At 40.0% G+C, this 13,743-nt stretch overlaps 1 protein-coding gene across 1 annotated transcript in view; it reads left to right on the forward strand.

Moving 5' to 3' along the window:
• NPAS2 (neuronal PAS domain protein 2) overlaps window positions 1-13,743 on the forward strand; it is a 177,068-nt gene that overhangs the window by 113,403 nt on the left and 49,922 nt on the right. The window contains exons 8-11 of the mRNA XM_077482640.1: window positions 574-692; window positions 3,315-3,397; window positions 11,718-11,824; window positions 12,556-12,703. Coding sequence (XP_077338766.1) covers window positions 574-692; window positions 3,315-3,397; window positions 11,718-11,824; window positions 12,556-12,703 — 457 coding nt within the window. The remainder of the gene's footprint in view (window positions 1-573; window positions 693-3,314; window positions 3,398-11,717; window positions 11,825-12,555; window positions 12,704-13,743) is intronic.

Consider the following 13,743-nt stretch of genomic DNA (forward strand, 5'->3'; position numbering starts at 1 on the left):
TAAACAAAGATTTGGGTAACTGAAACATTAAATTGCTTTGTTTCCCTAACCCCTCATTGGAGAGAGTCCCATGGCCTCTAATATTAGAAGTACCTGTTATTTTTCTTCACTCCTGGCAACTGGAGAGTGAAGGCAAGGTAAATATGTGCTGCTGATGGGGCTCGCACCAGGCAAAGGCATTAAATAGTGTATGTAAAGACAATACTTTTTTTGTTTGTTTTAAATGTAGAGTATGAAAGGGTTAAAACCTGTCTCCCACTGGGAAGATTTCCCTTAACTTCCTGTCCTGAAGACGCAATAGGAAAGAAATAACAATCTCTCTAAAGTGAACTGAATATCCCTACCGGAGTATTTTCCCTCACTTCTAGCTCTGGTGATAGTTCAAAAGTTTAGATTTCCCATCACTGTTTGTCTATGACAGTGGTCAATGGGACAAATAAAAGGGGAAATCATAAGATTACATTCACCATCGATATTAAAGATTGTGTATCCTGGTTACAATTAATGTCAACCACAGATGCTAAAGATGCCATATTTTCTTTAAAATGTAGTACATGCACACTTTCATTGCAGTGAAAATCCCTTTATGTAATGGCTATGAAGGAGCTGTTTCAAGAACATACAGATCACAGCTGAACAAGCAGGTTTGCTTCATTGCTACTGTCCGGCTTGCAACACCTCAGTTTTTAAAGGTAAGTGGTAAGCCTCATCAGTAGTACCAACATTGCTAGCTAACTAGTCACTATATTTTTGTTTTGACAGACATTCTGTAAATTGTTTTAATTGGATAATTCTATCTGCAATCTTTCTTAGCAAACTTCATTTTAGGGAGCACCGCAGCAAATAGTCCTTATTTCACCTTTCTTCAGCACACATTGGACCCTAAACATACAGCCAGAGCTACAATGGATTGGTTTATATCCCAGCATATTCATGTGTTAGTCAAGTCCGGTCAAAGTCCAGACCTAAATCAAATTGAGAATCTGTGGCAAGACCTAAAAAAAATACTCTCCATCCAATCTGACAGAGCTTGAGCTATTTTGTAAAGAAGAATGGGCAACATTTTCACTCTCTAGATGTGCAAAGCTGGTAGAGACATCCCCAAAAAGTCTTGTAGCTGTAATTGTAGCAAAAGGTGGTTCTACAAAGTATTGACACGGGGGCGGAATACAAATGCACGCCACACTTTTCACATGTTTATTTGTAAGAAATTTTGAAAACCATTTATCATTTTCCTTCCACTTCACAATTATGTGCCACTTTGTTTGGTCTATCACGTAAAATCCCAATAAAATACATTTACGTTTTGGTTGTAACATGACAAAATGTGGAATATTTCAAGGGGTATGAATACTTTTCAATACACTGTATATCATTGGGTGTGTATGTGTGTTTGCATTCACCAGACTTTATATCAAATAAAGACCTTTATCAGCAAGCTTTTCAGTATCTCTTTGTTAATGCCCCAAATCTCTACTGATCTATTGATCGCCATAATTTTTTATTGCTTTCACAAATTGTATACCAGATACAGTATGTTCTGTTTAGACTTTATTTTAAAAGTCCAAAACATTAGTAAGGAAATACACTCCCACTGTTTAAATATGCAAGTCCTCAGCTACTTATCTGTCCTGAAAATGCTGCTCCTGGATCCAAGATTAGGGTGGATCAGTGTTGAGTTTGACTGAACCTTCCTTTCATCAAAAATTAATGGAAGAATGCCTAGGAATTTGATCAGACAGTTATACAAATGTGTTCTTAGGGTATGATTGCACTTTAGGTCCCTTTTTTTTTTGTTTTAGTTGAAGACGGTGTCGTATTTAAAATCAAAGTAATGTTATATAAAACGTTCTCAGGTTTGCACCTCATACCTTAAGAGAGATGCATCGTGAGCTTTCACATTATGCCTGTATAAGTAATTTATGCTGCTTTAATATAAATTTACCAGGCTAAATTGAAGTGTTGGGAAAAATCAAGCATGTTGCTAATGAATTTAAAACAATGTGGACATTTTAGAATATCGGTAAAGGAAATTTTTCACAAAAAAGGTTATCAACTATTGCAAAGCAACCTGGAAAAAACTGCGATGCAGTAGAATTGACTAAATCACCACTTGCTAGAATTAGCTGTTTAATACGACAGTCATAGCCAAATTAAGCTTGCATTAAGGCTGCTTTCACACTGGGGCGGTATTCAGGCGTTACAGCGCTAAAAATAGCGCCTGTGTAACGCCTGAAAAAAACCGGCCCCTTTAACTCCAGTGTGAAAGCCGAAGGGCTTTCACACTGGAGCGATGCGCTGGCAGGACGGTGAAAAAAGTCCTGCTAGCCGCATCTTTGCAGCGGGGAAGGAGCGGTGTATTCACCGCTCCTATACCGCTCCTACCCATTGAAATCAATGGGACACCGCGGCAATACCGCCGGCAAAGCGCCGCTGCAGCGGCGCTTTGCGGGCGGGTTTAACCCCTTTTCGGCCGCTAGCGGGGGTTAAAACCACCCCACTAGCGCCCGGACACCGCCGCTAAAACGACGGTAAAGCGACGCTAAAAATAGTGGCGCTTTACCGCCGACGCTGCTCCCGCCCCAGTGTGAAAGCAGCCTTACTGTTTAAGGTTGCATTTCTTCCAAACATTTAATATCATTTTAATATTTGGTATAACATTTGATCAGCTGGCCCACCCACTCCTGACCCCTGCATTCTGAGCGCAACACACACCTAAATGATGACTGCATTATGAGCACAACGCACTACTGATCCCTGCATTTTGAGTGTAACGCACCCCTGATCCCTGCATTCTGAGCGCAACGCACCCCTAAACCCTGCATTTTGAGCGCAGCGCACTCGTGATCCCTGCATTCTGAGCGCAACTCACTCCTGATCCCTGCATTCTGAGTGCAGCACACTCCTGATCCCTGAATTCTGAGCGCAATGCACTCCTGATCCCTGCATGCTAAGCACAGCCCACTCCTGAACCCTGCATTCTGAGCGCAGCACACTCCTGAACCCTGCATTCTGAGCGCAGCACACTCCTGAACCCTGTGTTCTGAGCACGGCACACTCCTGAACCCTGCTTTCTGAGTGCAGTACACTCCTGAACGGCACTGTGCCCCGTTGATTTTTTACTTAATCAGTTTTATTCAGGTAGATCTCCATCTCTCAAAGGTTGTTGTACAGTATGTTTTCAGAGTTTATAGAAAGAGTTTATAGAAAGGATTGTATTTTTTTTTTTCAGTTGTAATTTTTGTCACTATTTATTTTACATCCAAGTAATGCTTAGAAGAATTCTTTAAAGTGTTCTGTTTTTGGATTTGCAGGAAATGTGTATAGTTGATGAGTCTTTCGAAGAATTCACATCAAGGCACAGTCTTGAATGGAAGTTCCTATCACTAGACCAGAGGTACAAAACAACTCTATTAAAGTAGAAATAGAATGGATCACAAGTAGCAAAAAAAAACTGTCACTGCAAATAAATTGCAACAATTGTGCTTTTAAGGGAAACCTGTTTTGTTAGAAATGCACAGACTGCCTTTTCGTCTAATAATGCTACCTGCCTGACTGTGATGCTATTCTTATGGCCGCAATACTTTACACAGTGATAAATACATACGGTACACTAACTTTGTGTGGACCCTGGGGTATATTTTTAGTTAGGCCCCTACTCAAATTGCAATCATAAAGTAGAACTAAATTATTTTTTGCTTTCATTTTGGATAGAGTAAGTGAGGGTTATTACTCCTGTCATGTTTTTGCCATATGCGTCCCATATAGGAGATTTCCCTCCATTTCCTGTCCCATAGCAAAAACCTGAAGTGAGAGGAAGGCTCTCCAAAGTGAGGGAAGCCCTGATTGTCACCAGAACTATTGTCCCCATTGGAAGTTTTCCCTTTCATTCCTGTTTTGTGAAATTTGCTTTCACTTTCGGTGATAACAGTCCACAGTAGAGGTTGAAATTCGTTAACAGGGGAACAGACTGCAAAAGAAATCTGACAGGTGTTCTAATGCTTCTCTACTCTTAAAACAAAAGAAGCTTTGCCTTTTTTGTTAGTTACACTTTAAACTGTTTGTGCACCCTAACAGTGAACTTCTATTAATAGTTCCCTATTTCCTCCCAACCTCTTATTGCCATTCCTCAACTCCCTTTCCCTGCCTATTGTTGCCCAATTTACGGTCTTTAATAGTGTGCTAAATAAAGATGTGCTGTAAAAATATCCCCCATAGATGACAGGGAAACTGATAACCAATGCAGTGACACACCCTCTTCATTTGGTCATGTGATCTGTGATGTGACATTGGAAGATAAAGTACAAAATGGCCACTTGCTGCCAAGAAATTGCTCTGTATTGTGAAAAATCCCTCCCTGTATCCTGCATTTTGAGTACACTTACCTTCATTTTGCAGTTTAAGTAATTTAAAATCAGATCCTATGCACAATCTAGCAAGATAACTCTCATGAAACGGCCGAGAGTCAGATTCTTCTGAGCTCCACAGTACACTCTCCAACTAATCCTATGGAGAGTTCCCACTATATGCTCCAGCAGAGTAAGAACTTTTCTTAAGACTGAATGGAGAACACGGTGCGCATCAGTAAGTATGCGTGTGAATGCAGCAACTGTATTTTGGTTGTCACCCAGCCTTGACCTGACCTTTAAACATAAACCTTAAAGCGGAGGTCCACCTAAAAAAAAAATTAAAAGTCAGCAGCTACAAATACTGCAGCTGCGAACTTTTAAAATAAGGACACTTACCTGTCCAGGGCGCACATGATGTCCTCACCTGAAGCCAACCCGTCCCTTGGGTCCGGGTGGAGGCGTCAGCATCTTAAGTAAGGAAATCAGTTCTGAGTGGTCCCTTCTGTCTTCTGGGACCTATGTGTTTCCCAGAAGACAGTGGGGGGGGGGCGGAGGAGGGGCCGGACATGGTGCATTTTGTTGCAGATACTCTGGCGATCTTTCTCCAGAAGTGGGAGCGAATACCTGTATTGGACAGGTATCTGCTCCCCCCTGAAAGGTGCCAAATGTGACACCTGAGGGGGAGGGGGGATCCATTTTTGGTTGGAACTTTGCTTTAAATTCTGACTACAATTGAGAAAAATTTTGGTCTGATGAAATTGCTTTATGTTTCAACGTTTTTCTATCTTAATGAATTTCCAAATGAGAGGGTGCAGCTTTCTAATCACCTATTGTAATCTTAGCATTAAGATAAGAAAAGTTACAGCAGTTTAGATGAGGATGAGGCTAAAGTCGGCCATACATGGATCGGAAATTCAGCCGGTTCAACAGAGACCAGCCAAGATTAGATCCATATATGGGCAGGCTGATTGTACCCGATCCATTAATTGATTTGGGTACAAGCAGCCTGATGGATTTTTTTACAAACGTTTCTGCTGGTGGCTATAGCCATGTTGGGCCAGCCATGGTTTAAGGAAAGAAAATAGAACCATCTACTGTATGAGCTGCCTTAGAAAAGATCTCACATTCTTGCTCCCATTTGTGCATATAAGGAAGTTTATCTTGACTATCAATGTTAATCAGATTGGAATATACACGCTGAGGGAACACACTTAACACCTTGATCGCCCCCTAGTGTTAACCCCTTCCCTGCCAGTGTCATTTTTACATTGATCAGTGCATTTTTATAGTACTGATCAATGTAATAATGTCACTGGTTCCCAAAAAGTTTAATTTTGGGTCAGATTTGTTTGCCGCAATGTCGCAGTCCAGCCAAAAATCGCAGATCGCCGCGATTACTAGTAAAAACAATAAAAATAAATAAAAGTCCCTAAATCGATCCCCTAGTTTGTAGACACGATAACTTTTGCGCAAACCAACCAATATACGGCTATTGCAATTTTGTTTTTACCAAAAATATGTAGAAGAATATATATTGGCCTAAATTGATGAATAAATTTGTTTTTTATATATTTTTTTGGATATGTATTATAGCAGAAAGCAAAAAATGTTTTTTTTATTTTCAAAATTGTCGCACTTTTTTGTTTATAGAGCAAAAAATGAAAACCGCAGAGGTGATCAAATACCACCAAAAGAAAGCTCTATTTGTGGGGGAAAAAAATTGTTTTTCGTACAACGTCACACGTGCAATTGTTAGTTAAAGCGCCACAGTGCTGTATCGCAAAAAAGGCACAGGAAGTGACAAGGACACTAAACTTTACATGCTAAAACTGTTCTTAGTCTAAAAAAATTTAAACTAATACAGCCTCCACATTTACAGAGTGGAAAGCTGTGATATCTTACATATATACAGTATATTTGTTCTTAGATTTAGATATCCTTTAACCTTTACTTCAATATGAATTTATCATTTGCATCCCTACTTGTAAATTTTAACACATAACCCTTGACTGTAACCCTAACCTAAACTGAGCACTTCAATATCAGCATCAATGACTTATAGTGGCTGTAAAGGTAAAATGTGTTTTACCTTAAAGCTTTCTCTGTATGAAAGTGATTGTAAAGTCTCCTTTTTAAAAAAAATAATAAACATGCCTATACTTGCCTGCTCTGTCCAAGGGTTTTGCACAGAGCGGTCCCAATCTTCCTTTTCTGGGGTCCTCTAGTAGCGCTCCTGGCTCCTCCTCCTCCTCGAGTGCCCCCACTGACAGCTGCATTCCAAAGGGGCACTTGTGCAGGCATGCTCCCGAGTCCTGCTGCTTCACCCATTGACAAAGACAGCAGGACTTGGCCCCGACTCCCATGTCACTGCAGCGGGAGCCAATGGCCCTGCTGTTGTCAATCTATACAATGAAGACCCGAGACAGCGGCTGGAGCTGCTCTGCTTGTCCTCGACGCTGGAACGATCGGGTTCAGGTAAGAAAAAGGGGGGCTCTGGGGGGGCAGCTGCAGCACAGAAGGTTTTTCACCTAGAATAGAATGCATTAAAGTGAAAAACCCTGAGGATTTACAACTCCTTTAAGGTAAAAAACCTTTCTATGTCAGCTTCCCCCAGCCTCTCCTGAAATACTTACCTGAGCCCAATCTTGATCCAGTGCAGTGCCCATCTGAAGCAGCGCTGCTCTTCTCTCCTTCTTGTCACAGGAGGTTCGGCAACAGCAGGAGCCATTGTCTCTTTCTGTCAATCAAATCCTGTGAGTGGGGGGGCAGGGCTGAGTGGCACTGTGTGTGTTCATAGATGCACATATCACGGCTCAGGATCAAACCTGCACGAGTGCCCCCATAGAAAGCAGCTTGCTATAGGGGCACTCAGATGGTGGGAAGAGCCAAAATTGTCCTACAGAAAAGTAGGATCAGGGCTGCTCTGTGCAAAACCATTGCACAGATCAGGTAAGTATAACATGTTTGTTATTTTAGAAAAAAATTTAAACCTTTACAATCACTTTAAGCTGTCAAGACACTATGCAGATTTTAGCCTGTTCCTGATGAATCACACAAAATTGACATGGGTCGCCCTGTTACCACTTTAAAACGTTTCCCACTTTGATTGAAAAATCTAAGAAGCTGGACAGAAAATTGTCGGCCAAACAGCAGAATACAATACAATAGCCAGAGTGGTAAATATTTTCATTGATTCTGTATAGTATGAATGGAGGACTCTGTTAGATAAATAAAAAAAAAAAATCTAACAGTGTATAGCAAGCTTTACACTCCTACACCACAGTTTTCCAGCACTGAGAAATGTTGTTTCGGGTTTGCATTTGTTTTCTCAAATGCAATGCAATTAATACCCTTCCTGTGAATTAAGCTTAGGACTCCCAACTGTACAGGGCAAAAGTTCTAACCACTTTGCTACTATACTGACCTGAAAATGCACCATTGAAAACCTATGTGATTTTTTTACTTTAAAAACTAGGATATTTTCATTTCACTGAACTTTAAAATGAACATTTAGATGAACTTATTTTTTAAAGAAAATAATAGAGAAAATACTGCCCCAACTTTACACTGGGAAACTCATAAAGTTTATATGAGGGGGAGGCTGATAGCAGAGAGGGCTAAGAGAAATAAAATATGGCAAGCCCAGAAACAATTTCTTCTACAAGAAAAACAGGTTCTGCAACAGTTGCATAAAGGACTACACGAAGATCAAATAATAGTTACATTAACAGAAAGACGAGAGGCATTGAGGGACTTGATGGAGCAAGACACTAACTGGGTATTAAATAGGGCATTTAAAAAGTATTATGAAATGGGAAACAAGCCTGGGAAATTGTTGGCAGGGGTAATTAAACCTAGAAGCAATGTGAATTATATAGCAAAAATAAAAGATAAGAAGGGGCAAATATAATACATGTTACAAAAAAATAATTCAAGAATATTATCAATTGCTGTGTAAAGTAAATTATATACAATATCCTGATGATATACAACTTAGAAGAAATAAAACAGAGCAATATTTAGAAAAGACAAAGTTACTGGCTATATTAGAAGAGGGATCTACTAGGTTGGATGTAGAGATTTGAAAAGAGGAAATAGAGCAGGCAATTAAAAGCAGCAAAGCAGGTAAAAGCCCAGGTCCGGATACGTCACTATATTATAAAAAAAAATCAGGAACTTTAGTTCCCTACTTTCAGATATATATGAACTCCATTGGGGGAGGTTGGGAAATACATGAAAAAGCCCAAGGGCCCATATAACTCTCCTAGCTAAAGAAGGGAAAGATCCAACACTGTGTGCCAGCTATAGGTCAATATCCTTGATTAATGAAGATATAAAGATCTACATGAGGATATTGGCCGAGAGGCTGAAGCCCTTTATGTCAAAATGGATAGAAAAAGATCAAGTAGGTTTTTTCCCAGGGAGGAAAGCGAGGGATAATGTAATAAGAGCATTACTTTTAATCCATGGAGCCAAAAAGGGAAAGAAACCATCATTGTTTCTGTCAGGAGATGCCGAAAAGGCTTTTGACAGATTAGACTGGGAGTATATGCTTTCGACATTGAGACATGCTGGCATTGGTCCACATATGTATAAATGGATTGAAGCATTATACTCCAGACCAACAGCTCAGGTATGGGTTAATGGGACCCTCTTAGGTACCTTTGCGCTCTACAACGCTACACGCCGGGGATGCCCAATTTCACCTTTACTTTTTGTTCTTTCTTTAGAACACTTGCTAGCAACTATACCGGGAAATCAAGAAATTTGGGGTGTAGAGGTTGCCGGACAAGAACATAAGGTCTCTGCATTTGCAGATGATATGATGTTATATGTCTCCAACCCTATACAAACACTTCCAAATATTTTTGCGGAATTTTAAAAGTATGGAAAAATTTCAAATCTAAAGATTAACCAGGAAAAAACTGAGACCATTTCTGTCTCCCTAGCAGAATGTAGAGATCTTAGATCTCTATATCCCTTTGCTTGGAAACGGAAGGGCTTAAAATATCTTGGTATATTTCTATCTGTTTCAGAAGAGGATTTATACCTGGATAATTACTTGCCTTTGTTAAATAAAATTAAGCAAGACCTGAAGGGATAGCCGGCGGATAAGCTGTCTTGGTTTGGCAGGTTAAATGTGATTAAAATGGGGACTCTACCGAAAGTCCTATATGTTTTTCAAACCCTCCCGATAAACATCCCAAAGGCCTACTTTAAAACCCTTAGATTATTGATTTGGAGATTTATATGGAAAAACAGGAATCCTTGCATCTCCATTGAGATCTTGGTTAGACCGAGGTCTGGGGAGGACTATATCTCCCGGATTTGGAGAGGTATCATGAGGCAGCAGTGCTACGGAGGACAATTAACTGGATTCATGGTACCTCTCAGAAAAAATGGGTATCATTGGAAGAAAACTTAAGTGGAATATGCTTGGGTCAATAATCTGGGTGCCAAGGCAATACAGGGGCCTCCCTGAGGACGCAGTTCCAATAACAAAGGAAACTTTTAGAGTATGGGACAGCCTGTTTAAGAACATGTTATAGCAATATTCCGTTGATGCCCCTTTTGGGTACAAGTTACTTCCCACCAGGGAAAGAGAACAAGTGGTATCTGAGGTGGACATTTTCGGATAGTTTAAGATTAATAGATGTTCTAAATGGGAATACCCATATATCTGGATTATGAGAGAGATACGGTGTTTCACCCTGGGATGTGGGGAGATATAGGCAACTCCAACATTTTTGTGGACACCCTCCCAAAACCCCTTTGTTCTATGAGGGAGCTTAGCCCATGGGAAAGACTTGTGGACTGGGGGGAATAAATGGACATGGGATATCCAGTATATATGGGATGCTGATCTCCCCCCCCCCCCCCCCCCCAGGCCCTGGGACACCATGTCTTCTGGAGTGTTGGGAACTTGAATTAAATCAAACCATATCAGAGCAAATGAAATGTAAGGTTATGGATTATATACATTCCACGTCAATAGATGTGAGGATAAAAGAAATGAATTATAAACTGTTAACTAAATGGTACTACGTCCCAGCAAAATTTCATAAGATCAACCCAGAGGTATCATCATTGTGTTGGAGGGAATGCGGGCTTGAAGGAACACATGACCATTTATGGTGGCATTGTCCCCTGATTCAACCATTGAGAGAAATATTGAAAATGATTAACCCTTTAATGTTCTGCTCCACCGCTTGGTAGCGGACATTTTGAGTCACGCTAACTCATTGAAAAATGTGGATTTTAAAGGGTTAAGATTAGTGGTTTTGAGATCAGGCAGGATCCCTGGTAGTGTTTGTTCCATGCTATGGGTGAGACATGGAAAATATAGAGCCGCAGTGGTCCCGTTTTTGTTGAATGCAGCGAAAGCCCTAATTCTGAGACCATGGAAACTAAAGAAAATCCCGTTAATAAAGGATTGGTTTAGGGAAGTAGATAATACTAGATTGATGGAAGAACTAATATCTTTGCAAAATTAATCCAGACAGAGGTTATATGGAACTTGGAGAGGTTGGCTTGAGTTTAAACAATCTGGGACTTACTTAAGCTTTTTTTAAATTTTTTATTTTTTTTTCGGAGGGGGGGGGGGGGGGTGAAAACACAAAATTATAAGGGTGAAATAGGGTAGGAGATATATGTAGATGTTGTGCCCCTAGAGTCACACTTTAAATAAAATAATTAATTAAACACACAAGTAGGGGGGAGAAGAGAGGGAAGGAAGGGAAAGGGGAAAAGGGAAATTCTTTTAATATGTTTTTTTTTGTTTATTTTTTCACTGGGGGAGTGGAGTTTAAAGGGGGGGGAGAGGGGGGTATAAATGGTATAAATAGAATTGGGGTGGGAAAGGGTGCACGGAATTAGGGTGGGAACCTTTGTGCAGCCATCTCTAGACCCACCCCTACTTTAAATATTTTATAATACTTCAGGTTCACATGTCTAAAAGGATTGGAATGTGTGTGGACTTTTTTTGGGGGGGGGGGGGTATTTACCCCCTCTTGCTCTCAAAAATGGAGTAGATGGAAGGGGGAACCTAAGAATTGTATGTCCACATTTGGGTAATGGGAATACTGTATGATTTATATACCTTAGAAATGTCATGTATCATGTTTATTGTGATGTGTGAATATTATGTAACTAGTTATGTAATTTTGTATGTCGAGATTTTTGATTGTTATGTAATAAATGTTTGTCTTTTCTAAAAATTAATAAAATAAACTTAAACACAAAAACTAGGAAATAATTGGCTACTTTTTCACTACTATTTTTGTTTTGTAACTTTTCCTTTCTTGCATTTCCTAGAAGTACTTTCTAAAACCACCACATGAGCACTAACATTACCCTCTTATTTTGCAGAGCTCCTCCAATCATTGGATATTTACCTTTTGAAGTTCTTGGTACATCTGGGTATGACTACTATCACGTAGATGACCTGGAGATAATAGCAAAGTGCCATGAACACTGTAAGTACTCGAGTTAAACAAAAAAGTAAACAAATGGTAGGAAAATTGGTGTAGATTAATATAAATACTTATAGGGTTCCAGAGCTGAGAAAGGCTTTGGTATACACATAGGCGTGGAGCCAACCTTAAGCTGGCCATACATGGATCTAAATTCAACCTGTTCATCAGGGAATGGCCAAATTATGATCCATGTATGACCACTGTGGTTGAACTGACATCGATCTGCCAGTCAAAGCTTCTCATTCAGCACTGCAAAAAAAATCTGTTACTATTTGTTGTGCATAGTCCTGGTGTATTTTCAAATTTCATCTCACATGTCCATGGTACTGTTGTTAATTGTGCAATATATATATATATATGGGAATCTTATGTTTGTGCACTATATACTGAAACTCAAAGAGAGCCATTTTATCTGAAGAACAAGTCACAGTACCAGGTATGACTTAGGGTTCATTTACTAAAACTGGAGAGTACAAAATCTGGTGTAGCTATGCATAGAAACCAATCCGCTTCAAGGTTTTTTTTGTCAAAGCTTAATTAAAGAAGTAGACATTAAAAGCTGATTGGCTACCATGCACAGCTACATCAGATTTTGCAATCTCCGGTTTTAGTAAGTCATCCCCCTTGCAGACTTAACAATGCAGGAGTACAGAATGCAACGAGATAAACTATATTTTTAATAATAATACAGTACAGGTGTAACTAAACTGCGCAATTTTTTTTTTCTACAGTAATGCAGTTTGGTAAGGGAAAGTCTTGCTGCTATCGGTTTCTAACCAAAGGTCAACAATGGATCTGGCTTCAGACACATTACTATATCACATATCATCAGTGGAACTCCAAACCAGAGTTTATCGTATGCACACACACTGTTGTAAGGTATGTAATTTATCTCTAGCATTTTGTGACATTTAACGTGCCCAAAAATATTTCAGGAGAAATATCACTTGTAAATATCTTCTCTGCTACAATTCCCGTTACACAATGACTGATTCTTTTAGCCATGGTTCACATTGGTATGATTTGACATGTCAAATCGGCAGCAATTGCCAGCAATGGCACCTTCCTAATCGGTGCGCCGCTTCATTTGCAGCGCTGCACCAATTTGAAACAGTAGTTTCTGTACAACTTTTTGCGATTTTGGGCTGTGATTTACATTCACATCTGTGCAGAAACACACTTGTCTCTGAAATCGGGACTGACGTGCGGGAGTGAAATCGTGCAGGTTTAGCTGAACTCGCATGACTTCATTCCCACAGCTAAGTGTTAACCTGGGCTTATTGATACTCAGGCAATCTGGCTTTTTTAACAAATATCCAATATAAAGCTGGCTCCAGTCAGCTGATCAGTGAAGCTTTAAAGTGTATTTCCACTTTTGCAGACAGATTGGGTTAACGGCCACTAAATATTTGTTACATGTTTCCATTCACCTAGCATAACTTCAAAAAAATATTAAAAAATTGCAGCTTACCTTTTTCAGATGTTCTAATCTGGACAATCCTACATATATCTCTTTGTTTGTGAGGGGCCTGGGCAGCTCAGATCTTCATTATCAGTTGTTACTAGATTTAAACACTGTCAAAATATAGCGACCATCCACCTGCATTGTATCTTTATAAGGACAAACCTTGGGACAGATTCACTTTGAAGCTGGGTATACACTTTCACACCGAAGTGTGGGGTGTTGGCGGTAAGCTCTGCTAGTTTTAGTGGCGCTTTTCGTCCGCCAGCACGACGCTTTTAACCGCCACTAGATGCTGAATAAAGGGTTAAAAGCGCTGCTGCTGAGGCTTTGCAGGCGCTTCAGCAGCGCTGCCAATTGATTTCAATGGGCAGTGCGCTTTTGGAGCGGTGTATACATCGCTCCTAAAGTGCCTCAAAGATGCTGCTTGCAGGACTTTTTTTAACGCCCTGCAAGT

This window comes from Lithobates pipiens, unplaced genomic scaffold, assembly GCF_037356315.1.
Source record: "Lithobates pipiens isolate NorthernLeopardFrog02 unplaced genomic scaffold, aLitPip1_a1.2 Scaffold_16, whole genome shotgun sequence".
Taxonomy (NCBI): domain Eukaryota; kingdom Metazoa; phylum Chordata; class Amphibia; order Anura; family Ranidae; genus Lithobates; species Lithobates pipiens.